We start from the raw sequence: 26,176 nt of genomic DNA on the forward strand, positions 1-26,176 counted from the left end.
TTTTTTTTATGTTTTTGAAAGAAGTCTCTAATGCCAAGGGGGTACATTTTGTTAGGGGTGCAATGGACGTGTTTGTACTGAATTGTCCCTATCAATGGTTTTGATCACTTAAAATAAAGGTTACCCTTTGTGTATTACATTTCAGTACTGAGTAATGATAAATTAATTAATGTACTTACTATAGGGTTAGGGTTTGGTTTAGGGTTAGTTGCGTGCAATTATCCATAATTTATCGTTTTTACTACAATAACAACACATCTTGTTTTTTCATTGTCCTTGGAAATTGGTACATGTTGTCCATCCATCTTGTGTGTTTATATATATATATATATATATATATATATATATATATATATATATATATATATATATATATATATATAAACATACACACCTTTAACTAACCAGGAAAAGATTAACCGTCTCAGTAACACTTTCTATGAAGACCATGGTTATAATGAATTATAGCCCCATTTATACTTATTTATACAATAAGGTATTTATAAAGACTCATTAAGACCTATACGGCATTATAAGAACTGTTATAGTTATAAGTAATTCTAAAAAAAAGAATATAAATGTATAAATGAATTTTTTCATCTCAGGCTGGAAACAGTTACTGTATTCATGCATTTATTTCAACGTGACTGGACTACTGCAACTATTGCTCAATCTTGTTTATCTCGCCTTCAGCTGGTTCAAAATGCTGCGGCCAGACTCTTAACAGGGACTAGAAAAAGGGAAAGTATTACTCCTGTTTTGATTAGTTTGTATTGGCTTCCTATTGCGTTTAGAATTTAGTAGTTTGTGTACACGTCCCTGGTAGGCTTGGCACCATCCTACCTTTCTGATCAGACCAATAGGCCTTTAAGGTCATCGAATACTTTGTTGTTGTTGGTGACGCGCTTGAAACTCAAGGGGGATCGTGGATTTTCGGTGGCATCAACCAGATTGAGGAATAATTTGGCGTTGTAAATACGGTCGATCTGCCACTTCTTTTCATGTTTTTAAAGCATTGCTTAAGACATATCTTTTTAAAACGTCTTATGGGCTGGAGTAATTTCCAGTGTAATACTTAACTGTGTGAATCTTATTGTTGGGTAAATTTGTGTTTTGTTTTATTCTGTTTTATATTTCCATTTTACTTTTGTTTGTTCTACTGTCATTATTAAATGTCCTATATAAATCAATTAAACTCAACTTTGCAGATCATTTACTTTTATAAAATATCTAATATATATATTTTTTTAATTTATTTATGTTATATAATTTGTAACGGGGATATGTTTAGATCTAATGGTGAGTGAGAGAGTGGTTCAGATTGGTTTTAAGTTTATGTGTATTTTAGAAAGATTTTTCTGGATCCGTTCCATAATTAGAAAAGTAAAGATAATAGATCTTATGAGGGGCTTCGCACTTCTCTCATGTTTTGAATGCACACACACACACACACAAAGTATCGTGACAGTGGTGAGCAAACACGCCTGTACCAACACAATTGTGACACCCAAATCTACACCTGTGAAGAGGCTCATAAATCACTCAAGACATAAACAGGTTTAGCGACATGTTTGACTTTGGCAGATGGCTTTGCATAATATAACTCTCTTTCTCTCAAGTTGTCACCCCTCCTGCTCTCCGCCTCCCAATTTGTTCTTATTTGTTCCTCATCACACTTCAACAAGCTGTCAATTAAAAGCTTTGACTGATAAATATTCTTATGTTTAATGTTTGATGTGTGCACACTCACAGACAATCAGAGGTTTCTGTTTGTACTTGCAGATGGTTTCAGTATGCATTGCTACAGTATGTATTAGGCGTGTGTGTGTGTGTTTGGAAGGGCCTGTAAAATCGAGTGTTTTCCACATCTCTCAGTAATAAATGAGAGTTAGTCTGTGGGTTCCTCCAGTCCGTCTGCTGTTTTCATACCCAGCGCTGCTGAATCATGGCGATGCTGATGACATATCCATCTGGCCCTCATCTACTTCCTGTCACTCTGCCTCACTCTCTTTTCTTCTTTCGCTGAGTGTCTCTGGAGTGATCAGTATGTCGTCCCTCTAGGGTTGAGAAATATCCGCTTTCCAATGTGCTTTAATAATTCTTCTTTTTATTTCAGTACTGTGCAGATGCTGTCTTCCCTCACGTCATAGACAGAACTGGAATATCAAAACCGTTCTTTTTTTTTCACACAAAAAAAACCTTTCCATTGGACAGTATTTTTATTTTCTTCAAAATCGTATTTATCTTATAAATATTTTAACGGTTTCATTTTACAATGGCTATTTCTATTTTACCTGCATGTATCTCACTCTCCTTCACTTTCAATTGAATATTTATGCTTTTTCTGTGAATAAGCTGTTAGTCTACTGTCACATTAGGATTCTACTTACCAAATATATACATAAATGGATGAAATCAAATAGTTTAGCATAATTTTACAGCAAAAAAAATAGTGTGAATGAAGTGTATAATATTTATTAATATTTTATTATTATTATTAACATTATTAATCCATACATATTTTTTTTATCAACCAAGCTTCTGTTTTCTTGTGAAATAGTGTTTTTTAAAAGTGTACCTCTGTCGTTCTTTTAGTTTCCAATTAGTTTGATTTTAATTTAATGCAAATACATTTATACATTTGGTGTGGATGAAATGTCCAAACACTGTTTTTAATATTTATTTTCATTTTTATCAAACAAACTCCTGTTGTTTGTCCCTCTGCTGTCTTTTTTTAAAGGCCCCTCGGTTTGATATTAATTTAATGCAAAGACATTTATTAGTGTGTTTTAATATTTATTAGTAATATCATTTTATTTATTACATTCATTTTATTCCGTTTTTTCTTTAATGCTTCATAAAAGTTCATAAAAAGGTGACAGACAACACTATCAGATAGGCTTTCGTGCAAATTATAGATAGTCCAATATTTAATTAGCATTTTTAATTTAGATTGAAATGAAGTAAAACCCATTACATTGCATTTTAATCAAGACAAATTAAAATTGAATGCGATTTAAATGAATCCAATCGAACTGAATCCGGTTTCAGATTGATCTCTATCCCTTTCTCCTCTCATTAGTATTCATCCAGTACCGTCTGACCTATTAAAGCCATTTGTCAAATAGCATGCCGAGCGCCACCCTCCCAATCAAGCTTCATTTAAATGCATTTTGACATCTGTTTTCCCAGATATCACACTGGCGGCCAGGAGCCTGACAGTGAAGAACACAACAGAATACTAATATTCCCATGAGTAACCTCGTCACAAACACACAGCCAGCCCTATCTCTCAATGATAACGTACCTGACAGTTACACACCGTGATAGCGACACTGACAGCAGAGAAGAGTGTTTGATGCACATCGGTGTGTTGTTGTTTCTCTATAATCTCCAAATCGACAATACCACACAACACCGTTATGGTTTGTTTTTTGGTGCAGGAAACCTTAATCTACATTATAAATGCAATTCAGGGAAAAAGTGTGATGCAAATGTGCTTAAACTGATATCGGTACAGCTGGTCAGCATTCAGACCACACATGTTAAATCTGCCGTCATCCATTGGAACGACTCTTCCTTGTGAAGAAGCTTTCTGGCCTTTGGTCAAAAACCTGCTTTCTATCCTTCTGTCTTTCCATATCCGTCATCCGCTCTCTCTTCTCATCCATTACGGCCTTATCAATATAAATCTGACCATCTGTGTTGCTCAGGCGCCCCGTCTCTGCCAGAAGTGTTAAACTTATGTATAAATCAGCTGTGCCTCGTTTCTGTTTTAGCAGATTCCTCTAAGCGTTCCACTTCTCCTGAGCACCGAGGCGCTGAATTTATCACGTTGGTAATAAAAGACAGGTGGCTGATTTAGTTTTTGTAGAAAAACGCACAAAGACACACACTCCCCAGCATCGGGTCACATTGCACCAATCTGTTCTTTGTTTTGAAATCAGAGATGCAACGCTCTGGCAGTGTGCATGATGCCCACGCAGCGTTTACAGTGCTGCTTCATTGTGTTCGTTATGTTCATTTTTGTCAAAACTTGGACGTTTTTCCAACTAAAGCCAATGAGGGTTTTGTTTTCACAGTCAGACTTTTTTTGTATTAGATTAAACTCTATTGTTCCAATGAGATGTTTCCAATAAAGAGTTTTGTATGGAGCATAGTTTCTTATACTGATCTCAGTTTAAGGCCCTAGTAAGACACTGATCAGCTGGTTCAGGCGTATTTAATTGGGGTTGGAGCTAAACTCTGCAGGACGTGGTGTTTGGAGACCCCTGCCCTAAAACATCATAGACTTGAGGAACTGCCTAGTAATGCCCTAGCAACCACTCAGAACACCTTAGTAACTGCCAAGCAACACGCTAGTACTACTCTAGCAACACCTCTGTAACCACTCTGAACACTTTAGCAACAGACTAGCAATGCCCTGGACTCAGTTTAGCTACTGTCTGACAACACCCTAGCAACCAATCAGAACACTATAATAACTGCCTGCCCAAGACTCCTAACAAACACTTTAGCAACTGCCTAGAAACACACTAGCACCAGCTAGAATTCCCTAGCAACACCTTATCAACCACTCACAACACCTTAGCGACTGCCTGGCAACACCCTAACAACCACTCTGAACACATTACCAAATGTTTCGGAAAAAACCCTTAACAAATACTTTAACAACTGCCTAGAAACACACTAGTAACAGTGAATTAGCAACCCTAGCAACCCTAGCAACCACTCTAAACATCTTATTGAATACTTGGCAACCCCTTAACCATCACTTTTTTTAAAACCTTACCAACTGGCTAAAAAAAAAAGCAGCACCACCCAGAATTCCCTAGCATAACTGTATCAACCACTCACTCCACCGCAGTAATTGCCTGGCAACACCCTAGAAACCACTCAGGACACTGTAATAACTGCCTAGCAATGCCCTAGCTTAGAACACCTTAGCTCTGGCTTTATGCCAGTCACATGATTTTGGGATTTTGTCAATCCACGGTTCAGCAGGGCCATCGATTTCCTCTCTTTTTGCTCCGCTGTGCCTGATTGGGTGAACAGGAGGATTTCTGCCACCTCTCTCTCTCTTTTGTTCTCTCTATCTTTTTCTCTCTCTGTGACCACAGACTCTTCATTTATTTATCATCTCCCTCTGCGTCTTTCTCACACACACACGCACACACACACGCACACACACGCACACACACACACACACACACACACACACACACACACACACACACACACACACACACACACACACACACACACACACACACACACACACACACTCACTCACACACACACACACACACACACACACACACACACACACACACACACTCATATATACTTCACACTTCCAGACGTACAGACATCAGTATTAAAACAGTTTGACACATGAGATAAATGGCCAATGCTTGTGGTTGAACTTTATGGAAGCATATGGGTAGCAATATTCAATTTGAAATGTAATATGCAAAATGACAATGCAATATGTAAAATGGCATTGCATTCAATACAGAATGCAATGCCATTTTACATATTGCATTGTCATTTTGCATATTACATTTCAAATTGAATATTGCTACCCATATGCTTCCATAGTCTGGACTGTGGAGTGTATTTGACGATCACACTCTTACGTGACCATAGAGCGTATGTACGAAAAGTGCTCGTTTTGGCCAAAAATAAAAAAATAAAAAAAATAAAATGGGGTGACACCCGGCTTTACCTGCGGCTGCGGTCACACTACCGACCCCTTGTCTATTCTCTTTCTGCCAACTTACCCCGTGTCCTACCACTTCGATCCGGAGGCGTCATGCTTCCAAGTACCTGGTTCCATAGAGAGAAACAACACAACTTAAGCCCCGCCTTGATGCAGTGATTGACAGGGCAGGAGGGGGCGTGATCGGCTCGGAATGCATTTTCAATGTGCACATTGAATTTTGCTACATTCATTGCGGGACATTTCATGAAAATGCAATCGCAAGTGTCTTGACTGTGAGTGTAAATGCAATTAAGAAAAATAACATTTGAATGATCATTTTGCCACAGTTTTTGCTTGAACATGCTACACATGCTAATCATTTCTGTAATGCATTTTCATTTTAATTTTGCAACTTATAAAGCGTTTCAATATGCATATTAAAACTAGTGTATGAAATTGAAAATGAAATTACATAATTTACATTTGCCTTTTCATTTTGCACCAAACGTTGCTAGAATGGTAATGTAAAATGTAAATTTAAATACAGAATGCAATGCCATTTTACATATTGCATTGTCATTTTGCATATTACATTTCAAATTGAATATTGCTACCCATATGCTTCCATAGTTGCCAGAAGTAATCCATTTTCTTTTACAGAAGACTTCTGCGCTTTATTTTTTCTCTCCCCCCCCACATCATAATGGCATTATTTTGGTTGTTCTGAAGGCTGTTTTTTATTTATAACAACAACAACAAAAAAATCCCCAAAACTGTGTTCTATCTCACTGTACGACAGAGTTTGTATCCAGACTTAAGAGTATTATTAGTTCACCCAAAAAAAAAATGTTTTTCCTCATGTCGTTCCAAGCTGTATGAGTTTCTGTCTTCTGTGGAATACTAAAGGAAAAATCTTAACAAATGGTGGTGATACTTTTATGGAATCTTCATTCACTTTCATTGTGCAGCCAGGGGCGGACTGGCCATCTGTGTGATCTGGAGTATCACAGAACGGCCGGTACTCCAGGACGGCCGGCGGGCCGGCCCACCACCCGCCACACACGCAGTCATAACCTGTTTTTTCCCCCCACTAATCTGTTTCACACTCCAGTACTGTAGGTGGCAGCAATGCACCTTTAAGTTGGATGCCAGCGCCGAGCATTATCAGCTCGGCCCAAAAAAACTGCGATCGCGGCCGAAGCAGCTGTGCGGACTGATCTCGATCACGCGAACATTATTACACAGAGTTGCGCGATCCACTGAGAAGCATTTCAATTCAGCGCAGAATTCTCTATCTCTATTATAAACCCACAGATGGCTGTGATTTAAGCTAGTTAAAAGCCAGATTAAACAGCGTTGATATTCTCAACATCTTGACGCAAAAAAACAGGTGAAACATTGTTCCAAGAACAAACCAGTTAGAAGACATTTCACTCCACAACTTATGAATTAACTGTAACTTAGTAAAACAAACTTTTTTGGCAGAAATGTGCCTGTATTCATATTAAAAATGCTGTTATATTAATAGTCATGTAGGTTTATAAATGTAGGCTATTAAATGTAATGCAGTAATGTTTTTGTTTAGAAGTTATGGCAGTTTATTTATTTATTTTGCATTAAATATTTATACTAAATGTTTATGCTACAATAGGTTTTTAGAGAATAATATATATATATATATATATATATATTACAAATTTTTCAGGAATTGTTGAACCAGAATATCAAGATATTTTATTATTTCGCATATGATGGTGAAAAATAAAAAAGTTAAAAGTAAACGTAAAGGTAAAGGTAAGGTAAAAAACACCACCATGTTATATGTATAATAAATATTTTTGAGTATAGCCCTTCTAGATTATTTTATCCCTTGAGGTAGCCCTCACACACAAAAAGGTTGGAGACCCCTGGTATATAGTAACTAAATGTTTTATAATTACAAGTTTGTGTAATTAGGGTTTCTGTAGCCAGTGACATTTCATTATTTGTATTTTATTTTCAATGCAGATGTAATGGCATTGTACATTTTGTTGTTTTTATTTGAAGACTGAGGCTTCATTAATAAACAAAACCCCAATTGTCATCATTGTTTTTGAGATATTACTTGCTGTGAATACCTTGTCTGATATAGGTTACAGTATTGTGGCATAGTATCAGGACATCCTAGTGGCTAGGGGCGAATGGCTGGATGATGGGCCTATTTGGGAGAAAGTCCAGGGCTGTTTTTTAGCCCCAGTCCGTCCCTGTGTGCAGCTAGTATATTCTTCAACATTTATCCTTTTGTGTTCCACTGAAGAAAGAAGTCATACAGATTGGACCGACATACTATAAGGGAGAGTGATTTTGTTTTTGTTTGTTTTGATTTCGTTTTTTAGGTGAACTATCCCTTTAACGCAGTTAACATTTTCTGTTCTGTTCTATATAATAAAAAACTCTTTCTTTTAATTTCAGATTCCATTCTCGCTGGTGCAGTTTCCACTCTGGGAGTACCTAAAGGTATGAATCCACCTTTCACTTGCTGTAATTTGGCCTCATAATTTTGCTCAAATGAAGGAATAATGGCCTGGTAATGGTCTGACACATTTACAACCCAAACTACAAACACTTTGCCACCATATCGGTTAATAACTCTCTTTTTTTTTAGATGCTCTCAAAATGACGATGCATTTTATTGGTCGCCCTCACCGGTGGTTAAGCGGAATCGTAATTTCTCGCAAACATCGAGTCTTAGCCAAATGTCCATTTCCTTTTTCATTGTCTGGTCCGGGCCACATAAAAGTAATTTTTCTTCAAAAAAGGCCCCGTTTGTGAGGATGACGACATGTCTCCAGGGCGAGAGCAGAAAATTCCATTAGCGCTCTTGGCCTAGCGACCAGAGCGAAGCAGAGAAGGAGAGGCATCGGAGGACAATAGCACGTGCAGCTGTGGGCGAGCTTTAACCGCAATTCTCCACCGTAATAAGGAGTGTCATTCATGGCCGCCTCTTTGTGGCACTTTCAAAGGCATTTTCTCACTCCTTCATTCGTCCATGTTTTCGGCCTCTCCGGCCATCTGTGTGGAGCTGCTGGAATGTGAGTCTTTGCTAAACTGTCTTTCAAAAGAGCATGGCTTTGAAAAGCAAGAAAGCGTAGATGAGACAATGGCATGGGATGCCAGTGTTGGTTTTAAACGACTGCTTTCGCTTCATTGATTATTTCCAAGAATACCACATTCTTTCAAGGGTGCTTTCAGTTTTAAATGACACTGGAAACTAATTTTTGTGTAAAAAAAAGAAAAAGTGTAGGGTTAATTCAGCAATTTTTTTTTTTTTTTTACATTGGACATTGAGGGCCAACCAGGTACAGCACCAGTGGTTTCAGTGGTTTTATATGCTTGGCTATATGGAGTAGGACTGTCGATTAAAAAACAAAAATCAGTGTAGGGATAGTTCATCTGAAATTCTGTCATCATTTACATTTACACTTGTGTTGCTCCAAACCTGTGTTTTGACATTCTTTCCACTGTGGAAAGAAATGAAAGTCAGAGTTCACCAAAATTGCCAACATTCTTCAGAAAATCATCTTTTATGTTCCACAGAAGAAAACAAGTCATATAGGTTTGGAATAAATAAATGGAGTAAATGATGACAGAATTCTGGGTGAACTACAAAATAACCCCCCTTTTAAACGAACAGGTAATTGACATAAATGACACAATATTTAAACTATTTTTAATTAATGTAAAAAAAAAAGTAAAAAATGTAGTTCAATGTAGCTATAAATGACAAATTGATACTTTTTTCCAATTTTTAAAATAATTTAAAACCTTTTTACAAAGCATTTACAAATGTATTTTCTTTATCTTTCTGCCAAATGCTTTTTGTTTTTTTATTTGAAGGCATGTTAAAAAATTAACTGGTAGGGACAATCAATGAGCTTACATTAAAACATTTTAAGCACTACAATGAATAATTAAACAGTTTTGAATGCCTATTTATTTGGAAATTTGAAAAATAATTTACACATTTTTTGTCACATTTAACTACCTTTCTGAACTTGAATTTACTAAACCGTTTTAAACATGTCTATTTATTATGTCTATTCATTATATAAAAAGTGATTTATTTCTAAATGAATACATTGATAATTATTTTATTTGTAAAGTCCATTTCACGGCAAAAAAACTGCAATGATAACTATATTTGCCACACCAACGTACGATAACATTCTGTTTAGTATTATTAGTGTGTGCTGCCGTTATGCCATCTACCACCTTAAATGATCAAGGTCTTTAAAGTCATTTATTGTATTTATATGATATTTGTATTTTTTTGTACATTTTCTTTATTTTTTGTTACTTTTACAAAATATTAATTTTGTCGAGAGCATCATGACGAATGCGTGCTGTGTTGACTCGAGACCGGACGTTACGTTAACACGCGTTGTAGATTAATATTACTATATAAATAAAGTGTTTGCGCAAATAAACCTAACAATTTACCAAAGCACTGAGGTTAAATCACTGGATTACTTAAGGAAGTCTTTACTACCCTTCTGGGGCTTGAAAGTGGTAGTTGCGTAACTTGCGTAGCTGTCTATGTACGGACAGAAGGCTCCCAGATTTTATCAAAAAGATCTTCATTTGTGTTCCGAAGATGAACAAAAGTCTTGCTGGTTTGGAACGACGTGAGGGTGAGTAACTAATGACAGCATAAGTAGTAGTCAATTTAAGTGAGTCTCTTAGTCAACCATAAATAGTGAAAGTACAATGAATTTTCCGAACCGTGAGGAATTTCTACCGTTACACCTCTGTTTTATACCGCCATCCTTGCGTCTACGTGCGTGTATATTTTACACCTTTAGAGATTTTTGAGCAGCTGAATCGTATGCCAGAATTGTAATTGTAAAGCAGTGAAAAAATAATAATCCTTCACAGGAACATATCAGCATTTTCTTTTCCTTTTTTAAATGAAAAGATTTGATGTACTGTTTGTGTACTATGCGCATGTTTTTGTTTTTGAGCACATTGAGTGCAACAAAGTGCAGTGGGCCGCAGAGAACTTAAAAAATGCCTCAATCTACAATCCTGGCAAGCATTTCATGTTGGGAAATCAAACCTCAAGTATCACCAAACCAGTTCTCAAGTCATTCGCACCAAAAACAATTTAAGCCCCGGCATCCGAGTGGCAGGCCGCAGTAAACCATCTGTTCTCTCCAGCGTATCCCACAATTCCCAAAGTTTATCTACCAACAATCCCCTAAACTCAGCGCTGCTCTGTTACAAAACCACTGAGCAGCTGTGTCATTACATCAGCCGGCCATTTATTTCCCACCGTGCCCACTCAACTCGACATTTATGTGTCAGTGGATCAAACTTTTTCCCATGATTAAGTGCAAGTGTGTCATGAGCAAGTCTTAGTTTGCTTTGAGTAATTGAAGCTGATGCATACATTTGGAGTAATGCCTGGCCAAGGTGGTGTGTTCCGGAAAAGACTATAGTAAATAAATCTTACGTTTAGTGTTTAAGTATGATTAGAAAAAGGTCTATTTGTCCACATAGATGTTTTTAAATTGATCTCAGGCACTCGGTTAAATGAAAGAGTTAGTTGAGTCAGACTTTATAATACTTATTATCAGATGAAATGTTCAAGCTACGCCAGACTTAGATGTGGGTTTAACATTGTGAGTCAAGCAAATCAGGCTCTTTCTTTAGCCCTGAATAACCTAATTTCCCATTTTAGGCCCAAAATATTTCACAACTACCTGCAACTCGTCCACTGCCTACTGCTCTGAGCATGTTTAACCTCTAGAAATCCTCTCTCACTACACCTTTACTCACATCTCTTCAGTGGCTTCCAGTAGCTGCCAGAATCATATTAAACACACTGTTCCTGTCACACAAGGCTGCCAGTGCCTGGCTCGCTGCTTCTCACAGTGCTTTATTAAACCATACAGCCTACCCTGACCATGTCAGTTTATCAAGCTCCCCATCTTTCCACATGAAAGGAGTCCACCTGCTCACGTCTACAAATTTCTCCATCCATGACCTTTCAGTGGTGAAACAAACTCCAAGTCATTCATTTAAAGACACGTGCCAATTTTTGGTTCTTTTTTATTTGAATGTGACTAAACATGGTGTTGTTCACAACAAGTATAGTTTTTACATGTTGTTTTTCTTAAGATTTTTTGGTCACACTTTAGATTAGGATCCAATTCTCACTATTAACTAACTATTAACTATGACTTTTGCCTCAATCTCCTAATTACTGCTTATTAATAGTTAGTAAGCTAGTTAAGTTTAGGTATTGGGTAGGATTGAGGGATGTACAATATGGTCATGCAGAATAAGGCATTAAAGCTGCAGTCCGCAGTTTTTCCTCTTTGTCGCCATCTCTGTTCAAAATCTGCAATTGCAGTCATTCGCGGAAATATCAACTTAACGTGAGTTGTACTTTGACACGGCACAGCGCGGATGAACACAATGTTTGAGGAGAGTGTGCAGCTGTCAGTCGCCGCGCCGGTGTGGATACTGGCATTCAGAATCACAGATTATTCTTTTTGGAAGTATGACCAACATAATAATTTTCACTGGAAAATGTCATCTGAACAAGTAAGTAACATCCACTTTTGTTCTGGTTCTGACATTGCTGTAAATCGCGCTGATTAAATCTAACAATGGCTTATCATATCACGTAAAACCGTGCAAATTATACTTTGTTCTCAAATTGTTATTGTTAACAACGTCAGGATTGCGTGACTACATGTAATGTCCTTCCGATATGTATCCTTGTTTTCGCATGGGTCCGGTGTCGGTCTCTTTTTTTTCTGTAGCCACTCCGAAGTCCGAAAGAAATCTTTTGCATTTTACATCGGGTGAATCTGCAGTTGTCACTGGTGATTGTCGTTTGAACCTTTTTGGATCCGCCATCAAATTGATAAGTTTAATTATATCAAGTGCTGTGAGAAAAGGCTATAAATCTCCACCTCCAACATCTTCACACGCAATATCTAGCTTATACTAGCCGAGACTTCTTCTTTATGTGTACAGATGTGACGTAATGTTGCAAAGACATGCTCGAATCTCCCGCGGAAATCCACCAGTACCACTGGAATTAAAAACATTATTACAAGCTTTCCGCTTTGAATCGAGCTAAAGCAAGCAGATAGTTTTGAACACTGGCTGGTTATGTATTTTCTTAAATATGTATTTTGGATCATTTTTAACCCCAAAAAAGCTACAGACTGCACAGCTTTAATATGTGCTTTATAAGTACTAATACACAGCCAATATCCTAGTAATATGCATGCTAATAAGCAAGTTAATAGTGAGAATTGGACCCAAAAGTGTTACCCAAAGAATTGGACCCAAAGGTGTAAATGCATGTTGTTTTTTACCTCAATTTTTAATTGAAATACCTTAGTCTTATGATGAAATGACAGACTTCTCTCAGGTGGTGTATGCCAAAATTTTGTCCATTTAAACGTTTTTGAGTGCAACGGCGAAATCCAATCAACAACTGATGTATGATACCAAGTCCCTCTCTTTTTTTTATTATCTTTTTCTCTAATGCGTTACACTCAGATGTACGTCACAATATAGAAGAAAATCTGCCACTACCTCTGTTTAATCATGAGTTTTTGCATAAAATGTTTGTAAATGTTTTTTCATTTTAATCTTTTTCATCAACCAAAATCATAATTTTCATTTACTAAAATTATAGGTAAAACAGACTAAAATGGATCAACATTATGACTAAATATTTACTAAACTTAAAGGATATTTGCTTCAATATAGACTCTCAACAAGCTGGTTCTCTTCCATGACAGTAGTTGACATGAAAGAGAAAACTGATTATAGAAGACAGTAGACATGCTAAGAAGTCTAAGTAGACATGTAATCCACCATACTGCCCACATGTAGCAACACAGAAAATGCAGCACACACTGTACTTTCATTATAAAGGCATTCTGACATATTTTGGAAGGTAACAACGTTTTTTTTTATATGTCATTTTAATGATAAAACATAATTGCAGTTGAATGTAACACCTGTCTTTGTGTCAAATGTAGTTCATGTCAGGTTCATCCTGGCATGTAGATCAGTGGCCAATCAGTTTGTTTCGAGGGGAACTTGCTTCCAGTTTTTTTTTCCAGTGAGTTTGACGTGGAGGAATGGATGTTCTCCAGCACAAGCTCTTTGAACTTGAAAACAAAGATTCTTCCTTAATCTGACAGCTAATGAAACACACATGATGTACTGACGAAGAGAACATTTATGTGTGTGTGTGTTCTTGTGCACAGAGTTGAAGAGGATCATTCTAAATTACTTCATGCTGTGCTTCAATTGTTTTCCTTTCTTAGCCATCAGATGCTCCTGGTCTGAGGTCGTAGGAAAACTCCAGCAATTATTTGCAGCCTGGCTGCATAATAACTCCCACCAAACACAACATAAAACCAACAAACACGTGAACTCACTGAAACTCCCCCTCCTTTCTACAACAGTCCTCACACACACATTTCTCTTTAACTTACCACATTCCTTCCCTCCTACTTCACCTCTTTAAATACTATGAGTTCAAACTACAATTAGCCATCCTAAAATTAGTACAAATTGTGCAATTGACTGAGATCCCGTCAAACCTGCCTTACCTGTCTCAAAAACACAGTAGCGCTGTTCCAAAACCGAGTGTGCCGGCTGCTTAGACAGCATTATAAAAACTCTTCTAAAAGGGCGCAACATTATGTTGGCTTCTAAGATGTCTCATTATTGCCAAACATGAAGACAGCATTACATGTATGCTTTCCAGAGAAGACAATTCCAGAATGCATTGCAACTAGAGTATGCATACAGTATCATTCAAAGGTTTGATGTTTTCAAAAAACCAAAACAATTTAATATTTTTGTTCAGCATTAGATGTGTTAAATTGATCAAAAGTCACAGTAAAGACATATATAATGTTGAAAAATATTTTGATATTCTGTGTGCTGTGTACTTTAATAGTTGTTTAGAGTTTAATATTTTTGTTAGCTTAGCAACATGCTAACATCAAAGTTGATTGCATGCCACGTCATGCAATTTTTGTCAGTTTGGATACTTTAGTAGATAGAACAGAACAGAAATAAGCTGCACACTAGGTTTTGGAACAGATCTAATATCTTAGCCAGCACTAGTATTTCCCCTTTTCATCATAATCTTCCATCTGTGACACTCATCAAAGCTCAATATCGTTTTCCCCTCGTTTGTTGGAAAACTCTGAACCAGCATGAAAGAAGTGTTTTCCAGGGATTGATGGAGTTAGCATGTGTGTACACAAAAGCTGTGGAAGTAAGGGAAGATTTCTTTCTTTCAAATTTTGTCAACATTCCTTGTTGGGAAAATGAATCTCTTGACATCATACTGGAGATGTGGACATTTAAGATAGCTGTTCTGTTGAGTTCCCATACATACAAACCCAAGGGATTTTTTTTGTTTTTTTTTTAAATGTGACTGATAAATGTAATAATCCCTAATTCTCTCTCTCTCTCTCTCTCTGTAGGCCGTGTGGTGGAGGAGGCAGGGGGGACGACTGGACTCTTGGCAGGCAGCAGTGTGCGGAGCTCTCGCAGGTGTGTGGGATTAGCCTCGGCACAGAGGTCTGGGAAAGAGAGCGAAGGAGAACGAGATATAAGGAGTTGGGATGGGGTCCAATGCCAGGAATATCCAAAATTTACCCAGCTGCATTCTTGTTTAATTCCACACAGGTCAAGATGGTCATATCAGGTTGTTCATCAGCTGGTGTGCACCAAAAGAGAGGGAATGAAACAGCTAATTATAGGTGGAGAGTCAGTAGAGGAAGTGTGCAACATTGACCTTTTATTGCCCCTGCATCAAGCTCCGTAACTTTCGTAGCTATTGTCAGCAGTCATAGAGTTCACGAACTAGAGTCAGAGTTTACTCTAAAAGAGCTCAAGTCTGGCCCAGGAGCCCTTGCAGCTGCACCATCTCTGTCCAGAGTGATAATTCATCAGGTACTGGGACACAATGGAGGGACAAGGATGCTTCAGCCAAAGGGGAAATAACATGGCTGCCAGCCACACCACCTGGGGTGTGATGTTGGATTCGGATTGTGTGCACACATGTGCTGCTTTGGCACAGATGTATCGCTTTAGGTGGATTGCGGTTGTTAGAGTTGTTGTGAAATCACCCAAACAAATGTGAATAGTGATGCATTGTATGGTTGCGTTTGCTTGCCATCACTGCCACAGCTGCAAGCCTCTAGAGAACAAATGAGAAATGCTTTCTTTTCCCAATCTCTCTCCATCTCCAATATTGTTTCCTTTTACTTTTTAAGGAGTGTTGTTCTTGGTTTAGTACAAGATTGGGAATACAATACAATGTCACAACTTCAGTGGTAATCAACAGCAAGTCACGGATAAGTCAAGCAAAAGCAGCATCTACAGTAATTCAGTTACAATGGAAGAAGGCATTGCTTTTTTGAAAGTAGAGCCATGAAGCTTAAACATTATTCGGGGTGGCATGAATCTAATGACGTAGAAACGCGTGCTAACCTTGTTTGTCCAGAGTTATATCCTATTATAGATGCTCTTTCCATTACCGTGATCATGTAAAGCTGGTAAATCCGGTGACTACTTCCTTATACGCACAAGAAAACATGTAGAAGATGCTTTTGAATAGAGTTTAAGGGGAAAATGGGCTAGTATATTTAATAAAAAGAAAGAAATGGCGTAGGTAAAAAAAGTAATTTTTCTTTTATTCATTTAATTTAAAATTATTATTGATTATATTTAAATTGTATTTGTGTTTATATATATATATATATATATATATATATATATATATATATACGCATAAATACAATTTAAATATAATATATATATATATATATATAATATATATATATATATATATATAAAATACACAGCAAAAGACAATTGGAAGATACTTGGCTGTTTGGGTAGGATTGAGAAGATCCTTCAGCCAGCAAGGAACAAGAGAATTGATCTTAGTCAGCTCTTGTAGAATTTTTGACAGGAATAAAAATCAGGCTGTGCGGAATAGAATACAATATGTATTAATCTATAATAGAATAGAATAGTTCAATGGATTGTACTGTTGTTTGACAACATACCGACTGTTCAGCTGACGAAAAATTTGTAGACTAACTCCATAAAACGTTTTCAAAAGTTGTAAATATTACATGATCTAGGACCTTTATCCTATGCATAACCATTATAAAGACTCTATTTCCATCCCTCACAGCCTCATTTGCATCTGTGTTAAATTCAATATGTCGTCTAACCTGACTAATGTCTAAATCAGGGAGAAACTGTTGTTTACATAAAGAAAAACATCAGTTAGAAATTACGTTGGCAACATGTTACCATAATTTAGGCCAAAAAAATTAACCCAACTGCTACTAAAGGTAACAACTTTACTGCTCAAATTGAAATATTTTTGTATGGAAGAATTAATTTCCATTGTATACATGTAATTACATTGGAACCATTCATGTACTTACTTGTAATCTTTTTGTTTGTTTTTGCAATCTGAGGATTGAGTCAAAATTATATTCAGTGGTAATCGTCAGTCTGTTCCTGGAACATTTCTCTAAAAACACATCACTTGTGTTTGGGACATTTTTAATTGTTGGTTAGTGAAGTGAAATTAGGCATTATGGGAGAACTAATGGTTTATTTCAGCGTTGAGAAGAACGTTTAAAGCTTGATGCTGTTGTTTGTCCGATCCTCTATTAGAAAAGAGAGGGAACTTCTTTCTGTTCTCATTTACGCCAAAACAAGTTTATGAATGTGCATGAGTGTTTACGGGTGCGTGACAGTGCCAGGCTAGTTTTAAAAATTCATCTGCGTTCGCTCTTTTTCTCCAGAACGTTTCCATCGGGTGATCAGTGCTGATCTCATGGCACATATTTACATTTATTCTCGGTGGTAATTATAACATGATTACCACTGTAATTAGTGCTTGTTTGTGTTTGTGTGCTGATACATATGCACAAAACGTCTCTTTTCAGGTGGAGTAGCTGCGTTCGTCACGACTCCGCTAGATGTGGCGAAGACTTGGATAATGTTGGCTAAGGTGAGACTTTGAAACTGTTGTTTAAATCTGTGTCCTGATGCCTCCCAGATGGAGTGCAAGGTGAGCAAACAAACGGCCCTAATGTAGACAAAAGCAACAGAAGAGAGAGAGAGTGAAGAAAAAGCCTTAGTAAACACAGCTTGATCCAATAGCAGGGTTATCCAGGGACGCTACTGACGCACAAATGCACTCCCTCTTACTGTCCCCTGTCCAGTCGAGACTCAAAACAGACAGAGCCGTGTATGTGCATGTTAGATGTCAGAAGACGTTTGTATATTCAAGTGTAATTTCTAGTTGTCTATGGACTGGAACGGAACTGCACTTCAGAGCTGCAAGGCTGCAGACTTGGTTTCTGGTGCAGATGTTCTATTCCAAAATCTAGGCAGCATTATAAGTTTGATGCAAAGGCTATGCAACTTCAGCTTCTGCCAAATTTTCGCACAAATCGAAAGCCGTATTGTATGTAACAGAGAAGGCAATCCCAGAATGCACTGCTACAAATAATATACAGTGGGGAGAACAAGTATTTAATACACTGCTGATTTTAGACTAGTATGCAATATCTGGCGCAGTTTTAGATCATTGTGCCCTTAGCTTAGCAACGTGCTAACGATAAACAATGTAGAAATCAGTCGAGAACCTAGCCTGGGAAAACCCAGACAACTTCTGGCAAATTTAGATTTGTTCTGAAAGTTAGTTTGGCAAAGAGCTCATTCAAACCCATTTCCAATCCGTCGAAATCGAGGCACCAATCAGAAACGTTGGGGCGGGCTTTACACGATGACGACAGCGCTGGGATTTTGAAGCAGATTTTGTAGCCTACATTACAAAGATGGATGCCGCCGTCGAACATCACTCGTTCGAATCAGCTATCGCGTCTGTTTTAAGCGATTTGAACGTTTCCTTTTTGTTAAAAACCGAGCAAAGAACAACACTCGGAGATGTTTCTCGCCGCTCTGCGTACGTCATCTCCTTCATCGCTCTGATTGGTTTTAGGTCTATCCGCGACGTCCGTTGGTGACGCCCCTCTGGAAATGATTTGTCTATGACGCTTTGCCAGACCATAACTCAGTTACAACTGAGAATGGTCTGGTTTTAACCAGGCTATCGAGAACCGTTAATTGCTGCTTATTTTGTTCCTAATCTGTCACCTATGAGGTTCCATTGTTAGGATGCTGTCTTAGAAGTCAGCTGTCTATGTAGGTCACTAGGTTTTAGAACAGAGCTATAGTGATGGACCCAACAGTAGAGCCATGTTTAGCATTTGAATCATTAATGCGGGAATATATCATTAAACCAAGATTTACAAAAAATGGAAAGATGCGATGAATTGTGAAGATGCATATTGACACGTACATAGTCTTTGCAATGAAGGGAACCACACTCGGATAACCACCTGAGATGGTCTGAGTTTGTTTAGACTTGGCCCATCCTCTGTGAGTAAACAGACACCTTAAAAACACAGGTGGGCAAGAGAAAGACACATGATGAATCAAAGTTCATCACAGGTAGCTTTTCCACAACCTGAGCTAAATATTAAAGTTGCTCTATGTAGCTTTTCTTCTAAAATGAATCCTTTTTTTATTGCCTGTGTGTGAAGGGGTTGTAATCACACATTGCATTGATCCACTAGTCGGGTTTTGCTATTACCTCTGAAGGCCAATATTCATATTTATATGTGAAGTCTCCGGGTCGGATTTACCGCGAAATCCAACGGATGTGACGTGCATGCGCGGTCCCGAGCCTCTCTCTTTATATACAGTCTATGCGACCGACGGCACTTCAGCTGACGACATGGAGTCTGATAACACCCCAAAACAACACAAACACAAACTCCACAAATATATAAAAAACAAAAAAAAGTTTTATCTCCTGAAGCTTGTCAGGCCAAACGTGATTCTGATCGACTCAGGACGAAAACACGGATCAACATCGGCAGAGCTTTTGAATTATTAGTAAACAAGGTGAACTAAATGAGACATGAAATGAATACAAAAGACTGTTCCAGGATAAGAAAAAGTAGGTGCTTTAGGATGTATACTTGTTTTATGCACTAGATCTACTGTCTAACGTTACTCATCCCACTACTATCATATTGTTTATAATAAACATTTCCAGACACGTTCAGTACAGTAATGCTACTTCCTACTGTCTTACTGTTACACTGACATTGTTCAGTCTACATCACCACTAGAGGCTGCTAAAAATTACATAGAGCACCTTTAATATAAGAACATAATATAAGAATGTGCACAGTGTAATACATAAATACAAAACACCATCATGGTAACACATGACACTAAAATAATGCAATAAACATTAATCTAACAACATACAATATAACATAAAACCCTAATATACATGACTGATAATACTAAGAAGAGAAAGCATTAAATACGAGCTGTCACACAGAGATGTCTGGGAATGTCAATTTACAGTTTTTCACTGTGTATTACAAGCTGGTTTGTTCTTTTTCATTTCCAAAAACTACATTTCCCCGTACTTTGCTGTAAAATTTTGCATTTTTGCAGTCTTTTACTGTTAAAACTTTGATCATTTTTAGTTTACTCGCCCTCATGTTGTTCCAAACCTGTATGACTGACTATCTTCTGTGGACCATGAAGAAGATATTGTGAAGAATATTGGAAACCAAACAACATTGGACCCTATTGACTTCAAGGACAAAAAATGAACAAAACATTTCTCAAAATATCTTCTTTTGTGTTCCACAGAGGATAGAAAATACACATCCATTTTTGGGTGAACTGTCCCTTTACAAATAAAACCACGTGGACTACGCCAGTATGCAGTCATAACAGAGGTTGTTTACATATAGAATCTTAAAGGTACGGTAGCACAAACGTTTAATTATAATGGTCAGAGAGAGGATGGGAATGGTCAAGAAAAACTACATTTATACTTGTCAAACATTATAAATGGAGTTGATTTTGCATTTGAATAAAATGTTGGCCCCTTAAAGAAGTAGAAAAGTGAGTGAAGGGTCTTTTTTGCACCTGACTCCTCACGCCATTTGCTGACAGTGTGAAGTGTCATGCATGCTTCAGGTCACTTCAGGTTGCCTTGTATTTGCCCAAATCTCTCTCTCTCTCTCTCTCTCTCTCTCTCTCTCTCTCTCTCTCTCTCTCTCTCTCTCTCTCTCTCTCTCTCTCTCTCTCTCTCTCTCTCTCCTCTCTCTCTCTCTCTCTCTCTCTCTCTTCTCTCTCTCTCTCTCTCTCATCTCTCTCTCTCTCTCTCTCTCTCTCTCTCTCTCCTCTCTCTCTCTCTCTCTCTCTCTCTTTGGTCCATTTGACCAATCAAAGAAATTGAGACCTCATGTTCAGGCAGGTCTGCTGTACTGTGTGTGTTTTGGCCTACATGCACTCCAGGCGGTTTTCCAAGCCCTGTGGGGAACTGCAGTGTACCGGGCTGCTCAATGTACAGTCAACTCATCAACTTAAACTCTGAAATATGAAAAACGAACCGAGTCTAAATATAGAGCCATCGAAATTAGCCTCAGAAAGTGGTGTGCCAGTGTAAAACACACAGTTGTTACGTTAACTCTCCTTCACAGTTCCCTGATATAGATGGCTGTTTTGAAGATGGTAATGTGGGTTTGGAGAAAAGGGACTATAAATATAGAATGAGCAGAAAGGGGAGCTGTTGAACAGGTGGAGACGGTAGAGTATACCAGGAACAGAGCAGAATCGAAAGGAAGACAAAACACAGTGTGTGTTTACATGTTTGACAGGAAGCTTAAAGACGGATCATCCATCATTACTGTGTTTTGTCTCTTTTCGTCAGGCTGGGACGAGCACAGCCAATGGAAATATCCAGTGGTTTTGTATGAGGTGTGGAGGAGCCGAGGAATAGCTGGGTGAGTGTCCTGATACTGCATTCCTCAGTCAACATGTTTCCCCCCCCCCCCCATACATTATAAGCCCCTTTTAAGAAACACGACCACACTTCCTTTCCAAAACTTTTTTTTTTTTTTGTCAAGAAGTTAATACTTTTATTCAGCAAAGACCTTTGTCAAGAAGTTAATACTTTTATTCAGCAAAGACCCAATAAATTAGCAGTGAAGGTATTTGTAATATTACAAAAAATTCAAATACATTTTGCTATTTTGAAACTTCTATTCATCAAAGAATCAAGAATTGTTTTTAGCACCGCTTCCACAAATATATTAATCAGCACAACAGATTTCAGCATTAATATTATTAAGAAATGTTTCTTGAGCAGCAAATCAGCATATTAGAATAATTTCTTAAGGATCATGTGACACTGAAGACTGGAGAAATGATGCTGAAAATTCAGTATTGCCATTTCAGGAATAAATTATATTTTTAAATATATTTAAATAAAAAAAAATATTTTTGATTATAATATTTCACCATATTACTGTTTTACTGTGTTTTTGATCAAATAAATTCAGCCTTAGTGACCATAAGATACTACTTTCAAAATTCTTACTGACCCTTAAAATCTTTATTGTTAAATAATTTTGTATTTGATTACACAATTCGCATTGCTTCGTGGGACTGTAGGTCATTCATAAATATATTAATTTTTTTTTTTTTGGATGACAAATAATTAAAAGGTCTGTTGAAAAAGTGGACAATCATTATTGTTCCTTGCACAGATGCCCATTAAGTGATCATGTGAATCTCTCTCTTCATAATAATATTCTTTCTTCTCTCCAACTAAAACTTTTCAGAAATGTCTTCAGTTGATGATTAACTTTTTTTAGGCAGTACACACAATAGACTGTACGACTTCAAGGAATTCCTAAAATCCCTTCCCAGATTACAATATTTAAAACTCTAAGAGAAGCCGGGGCAAAAAAAAAAACCCAGAGAAGGCAAAGGGGTTTGCTTGCATAAAGGGCAACAACTCTGGCAGTTTCACTACTGCATGCCTTGTACAAATTGCCTGGCTTTAAAGCTGTAATTACTGTAATGGCTCCAATTGCAGACTAGTGAAGCCAGAAAGTGCTTCCATGTGTGTCAGACTCGGAGCTCTGCGGAAAGCTTCTAACCACACCAACCAAAACATCGGCAATCAATGCAACCATGCGCTTGTGAGCTAACCTTCTTCCAAGCTTTGAAGTGTTGCGACCCCAACCCAGGCTACAGCCGCATACGGGTGGACTAGGGTGATGCAGCAGCCCGCTGAGAGAGTAATGCTAGCAATGTTGCAATGACCTCATAATGACCTCCAGGTGCAGTGAAATCAATTGGAGCTTTGGTTAGATATAGTGTAAGTTGCCTCCTTTAGAGTGTTACAGTGATTTAAGACCTGCCTCTGATCAGAAATCTTCTTTAGTAAGCTTCTGGTAAGCATGCAGTGTTTATAGAGCCATTAATAGGGGTGTTATTAGACCCGTCCACCGCTGACTGACTGGAGATCAGGGCTGGGCGAGGCGATTTCGTCACAATGAGCTCATCTTCATTTCCTTTTGTAGCAGAATGGGATGGTTTGTGGTTTGATTGCAAGATAATAGAAATCAAAATGCATGGCATTAATACTTCATAATTAATACAATTATTGCAATTATTATTGGTGTTGCGATCAGGCTTATTTACATGCTGGATGATAAAACAGAAGAAAAAAATCTCCCAAAGTTCCCTGATTTATATTATTTATAATATTAATTTACTGTATGTAAAACAAAAAAAAAATCTCTCTGCTGATATTGTAAACTATACAGGGCAGTGTTTCAGACAGACTCATAAAGAGTCTTTTGTTGTTAGTGAATAAGACTGGTCATGTTGTATGTTTGTGGTTCACTAAAAAGAACCAGTCAATTTATTTGTGAATAATACTGCGTTCACACCATGCCGTAATTACCATACTAAATGACATCGTGGACTTTCTACAATCTGCGTAATTTGAGTTTGAATGTATTCTTTAAAAAATATATATATATTTGTAAAAAAAAAATTGGAATGTATCACAATCTACCTTGTAACCAATCACAGAAATGATGTGATCATCAACGAGTGGATCTCTGAGCTGGTGGGAGTGAGTGGAGGCGGGGCTAATTAGCATATTCATAGAACCGCGGATACTAAATGAGGCAAGGGTGTAGAGTTACATTCAAGCTATTTTAAGGCACGAAAAACTTTTTCTCAAGGAATTTTTTTTAATATATATGTCATTTTGGTGATAAACGTTTTAAGGAATAAAATTATTGACTTCATGGGGACTTTAGACATTAAGAATAGTCAGTTATATGAATAATAACACTGAATATCGCAAAATAACAGCTTAACTACATTTTACTGCTGGAGCCGAAGCCATTTTGAATGATCCTCTATGACATTGCAGTGGTCAGGTGGTATAAGGTAGAGCTCTCAAAAATTTTATTACAAGCTGTATAAAAGTGTGAACAAAATCTTGTAATTACAGTAATTCCGACATGGAGTGGATGCACCTTTCTACTAAATTGGTTGCTTTGAATGTTTTTATGCTATTTATCTGTATTTTTACTCCACTCTAAAGAAACATTGAGTGTTGCCTATACATTTAGTCTATACAAAGTTCCTGTGATGCATATTTGTGTTTTCCGTTGCCGAAGATAGGGTCAGAACTGACTCAAAGCATGCATGCGAGGTTTCACGTTTCTCTTTTAGCGCGTGGTCTGAAATGCCAACCCCACGCAGCACAGACAAACTGTCAGAATGCGTCCTTGCTAATTCGTTCCAGGATGAGTGTGTTTGCTCACAGGTCCGCACACACATGCTCACTGTGACATAGCATCTCTCTGTAAAACACATGATCCCAGCAGAAGCATGCTGAAACGTCGAGTTCTGCGAATCACTGGAATAGTCAAGAGATCCCTGACATGCTTGGCACCTTGTACAGCTTTGCAGTTGACAAAATTGATGTATTAGAGGTTACACCACCCGTGACCTTATTTCTAATTTTAGATCCGGCCCACCCCCACTTTCCGACCTCCATTATCCCCCACAGGTGTCACACTGAAGGACTCGAGGAGGCTGATTCCAAATCAGTCGGTTTGGATGGCTTGACAGGGCATGAATTTGGTGTGTTGGGTGAGCAAGACATGGATTTCAGCAACTTTCAAGAAAGACTAAAAAGAAGAAACCGTGAGAAGAGTTGAGCAAGATGAAACTGAACGAGAAAGGAAGCAGAAGGAGCCCAAGCACGAGTGCTGTGGGTGTGCTGGGAGCCGGAGGGACGTGTGTGGATGTCATCTGGCCATCAGTCATGCGGAGAGGCCCCCGGGGGCCCGTGCTTATACCAAAAGCAGCTGCGTGGAAAAGAGCCTTAGGAGACTACAGTACTTTCATGGCCTGTCGCATCCTCTAACCTCTCCAACATCAACAACCCCTACACTGCACATTCCTGCTCAAACGCTCCGTAATCCGTCAAACAACACACTGTCAGCTGAGAAATACCCAATGCTTGTGTTATCGAGCATGGCTAATGTTTTATTTTATGCTGCTCTTTGAATTTAATTTAATCTAAAAAGTTACGTCCAAGCTGGTGTTGCTGATGTAGCAGCTAGTTAACAAAATTAATATTGAATTGACAGGTAGTCATAGAACATTTTGTAAAGTATATACATAAACGGACATGCATATATACATACATATAGATGTATGCATTATATATATATATATATATATATATATATATACACTCACCGGCCACTTTATTAGGTACACCTGTCCAACTGCTCGTTAACACTTAATTTCTAAGCAGCCAATCACATGGCGGCAACTCAGTGCATTTAGGCATGTAGACATGGTCAAGACAATCTCCTGCAGTTCAAACCGAGCATCAGTATGGGGAAGAAAGGTGATTTGAGTGACTTTGAACGTGGCATGATTGTTGGTGCCAGAAGGGCTGGTCTGAGTATTTCAGAAACTGCTAATCTACTGGGATTTTCACGCACAACCATCTCTAGGGTTTACAGAGAATGGTCCGAAAAAGAAAAAAACATCCAGTGAGCGGCAGTTCTGTGGGCGGAAATGCCTTGTTGATGCCAGAGGTCAGAGGAGAATGGCCAGACTGGTTCGAGCTGATAGAAGGGCAACAGTGACTGAAATAACCACTCGTTACAACCGTGATGGTAAAGCTGATTTTTTCCAGCATCATTACTCCAGTCTTCAGTGTCACATGATCCTTCAGAAATCATTCTAATATGCTGATTTGATGCTCAAGAAACATTTATTTTTATTATAAATGTTGAAAACATTGTAGAAACCTATTGACAAACGATATCATTTTGATAATAAAATGAAAATTCTTGCAAAAGGTGTTTACAGAGATAAAAGCAGTCCAATAATTCGCCTTAACTATACATTTGATAACGGTGCTAAATGTGTTTACATATTTCATAATTTTTATCTTATTAAATTTCTACGACAAAA

General features: G+C 37.8%; 1 protein-coding gene across 1 annotated transcript in view; it reads left to right on the top strand.

Moving 5' to 3' along the window:
- slc25a26 (solute carrier family 25 member 26) overlaps positions 1-26,176 on the top strand; it is a 63,774-nt gene that overhangs the window by 37,141 nt on the left and 457 nt on the right. The window contains 5 exon segments of the mRNA XM_056252819.1: positions 8,156-8,200; positions 15,220-15,289; positions 17,713-17,777; positions 21,579-21,606; positions 21,609-21,651. Of these exon segments, the coding sequence (XP_056108794.1) occupies positions 8,156-8,200; positions 15,220-15,289; positions 17,713-17,777; positions 21,579-21,606; positions 21,609-21,651 (251 nt within the window).

This window comes from Rhinichthys klamathensis, unplaced genomic scaffold, assembly GCF_029890125.1.
Source record: "Rhinichthys klamathensis goyatoka isolate OS25496 unplaced genomic scaffold, OSU_Roscu_1.1 h1tg000098l_1, whole genome shotgun sequence".
Classification (NCBI taxonomy): domain Eukaryota; kingdom Metazoa; phylum Chordata; class Actinopteri; order Cypriniformes; family Leuciscidae; genus Rhinichthys; species Rhinichthys klamathensis.